We start from the raw sequence: 2053 nt of genomic DNA on the forward strand, positions 1-2053 counted from the left end.
ATCATCATCATCATCATTATCATCATCATCATCATCATCATCCTCATCATCATCATCATCATCATCATCATCATCATCATCATCATCATCATCATCATTGGAGCCCAGGTAGTGAAAAAGGGGCCCACCTGTACAAAAGCTCCTTCTATCTGACCCACGTCTATGGCAGGGTTGATGCTGCGGCCAATGTCCATCACGATGTCTGTGCGGAGGACCTGAAGAAAAAAGTGGAAGGATTGAGATGAGTCTGTTGTTGAGTGGGAGCGGGAATAGATTTCTGCGTGTTTTCTGTGTATGTATTTAATTGGCTAGAACTACTACAGGGTACGAAAAGGAGATGGGGGGTGTAAAAGACCAGTAGGAGGAAGAGAGGGGGAGAGAGGGAGAGAGAGAGAGATAAAAAGAGAGGGGAGAGAGAGGGGGAGTAGGCAGAGAGAGAGAGAGAGAGAGAGAGAGAGAGAGAGAGAAAGAGAGAGAGAGAGAGAGAGACACCAAGACAGAGACAGTGAGCGACAGTATACAAATAAAGAGAGATAGAGACAGACAGACAGCCAGTCAGACGGACAGGCGGACAGACACATAAACATACATAAAAGAAATAACGACAAATAAAGACAGACATACAGAAAAACAGACAGGGTTAAGGAAACATATTCTAATAATGTGTGCAAGTGTGTGCCGGTAGGTTGGGGGGAGGGGGGGTTGTGTTGTAAACTAATGTTTCGATTTACGTACGTTATATGTTTTTATATTGCGTTTGAATGGAAACACCACAAGTTGTCTATAAATCTTTGTTTATTAAGGTCTAACCAACCTTGTGATCGCCGGTCAAACAATCAATTTGCACTTCCGTGCACGCCGTGCCGAATGTGTTGTAGTGGAAAGGCTTGCCTTCGTTGGTGTCTATGTCGTATCCAATGCCTGGGGTTCTGGTGAAAAGGAAATGTAAAACTATAGGAATGTATAATATGTATTGGTTGGTTGGTTGGTTTTAGTAGAGGTTTTACGGCGTTCGAAACTGCATAAGGTCATATGAGCGCCAGAAGATTGGAGGTGTTACAAGAGAGTAACAAACATAAAAAAGAAGGAGGGGAGATAAGGACGATAGATGTTTGATAGGAAAGAAGAAGCAAACCACACCAGAGCACCTGCCAACCACCCACATAATATGTATAAAATATACACATTGCACGGGATGGTAAAATGCTAGGACGCCAAACAACAGTTATAATTTACTTTGAGAATATCGTTTGTTTTTGTTTTTCAGGATACGTAACATTGAAGTAAAAGCTGTGAAAATCTGGCGTCCTAGCACCTGCCTTTTCAAACAACCCGTAGACAAGGCAACTACATTGTACAAAGTACATGCCGTTCAAAAACATAATATTATTATATTCCAGACTTAACATTTTGGGGATGTTAGTGGCAAATTGCAGTCGCTCTCTTTTGCAAAGGAAATGTAATAAAAAGGACGTAATTTTTATGGCCAAGCTAATTTACTCAATAAAATTTCAAGAATTGTGATGACATGCCAACAAAGATGCTGTATTGCAACGAGAATAAACTTAAGGAATCCAGATTTGTAACCTAACAATTAAAAATAAATCAAAAGAACACAAATAGGCCTTCACGGTTGAATAGTGGACACTAATTCAATGAACAATAAAATAATTGTAATTATTGCCAGAGAATCTCGTATCGTACGTAGCTAACTTTTCTACTTTTTATTTTATCATCCTGCAACTTGATATTATTTGAGAATTGGTCTCACCTCGCCAAACTCACTAAGACTAGGCCCAAACGAGTAAAAACAATAACTCACGTATAAAAGCCAGTTGCAGACAGGCTCGTGCAGTCCATGTAGGCATCTGTGATCTGGTGAACAATAGCAAACGGTTAGAATATTGTATCCTTTTCGCAGGATTTTCCAAAAGGGCTGCGTTTATTGGACATTCTTTTCGCTCTTGAACTAGATGCCGTAGCATATAGCCCTAAGAGTTAATATTTAAACCCCGTTTCATTATTCAGACACACAATACTCTCATACACACAC

General features: G+C 40.1%; 1 protein-coding gene across 1 annotated transcript in view; it reads right to left on the reverse strand.

Annotated features, from left to right (window-relative positions):
- The window catches only part of LOC101862427 (xanthine dehydrogenase/oxidase), a gene marked incomplete in the record, with an annotated part of 42755 nt that overhangs the window by 5532 nt on the left and 35170 nt on the right, over window positions 1-2053 (reverse strand). The window contains 3 exon segments of the mRNA XM_013084443.2: window positions 129-215; window positions 815-929; window positions 1823-1875. Of these exon segments, the coding sequence (XP_012939897.1) occupies window positions 129-215; window positions 815-929; window positions 1823-1875 (255 nt within the window).

Source organism: Aplysia californica, unplaced genomic scaffold (genome assembly GCF_000002075.1).
Source record: "Aplysia californica isolate F4 #8 unplaced genomic scaffold, AplCal3.0 scaffold00293, whole genome shotgun sequence".
Classification (NCBI taxonomy): Eukaryota; Metazoa; Mollusca; class Gastropoda; order Aplysiida; family Aplysiidae; genus Aplysia; species Aplysia californica.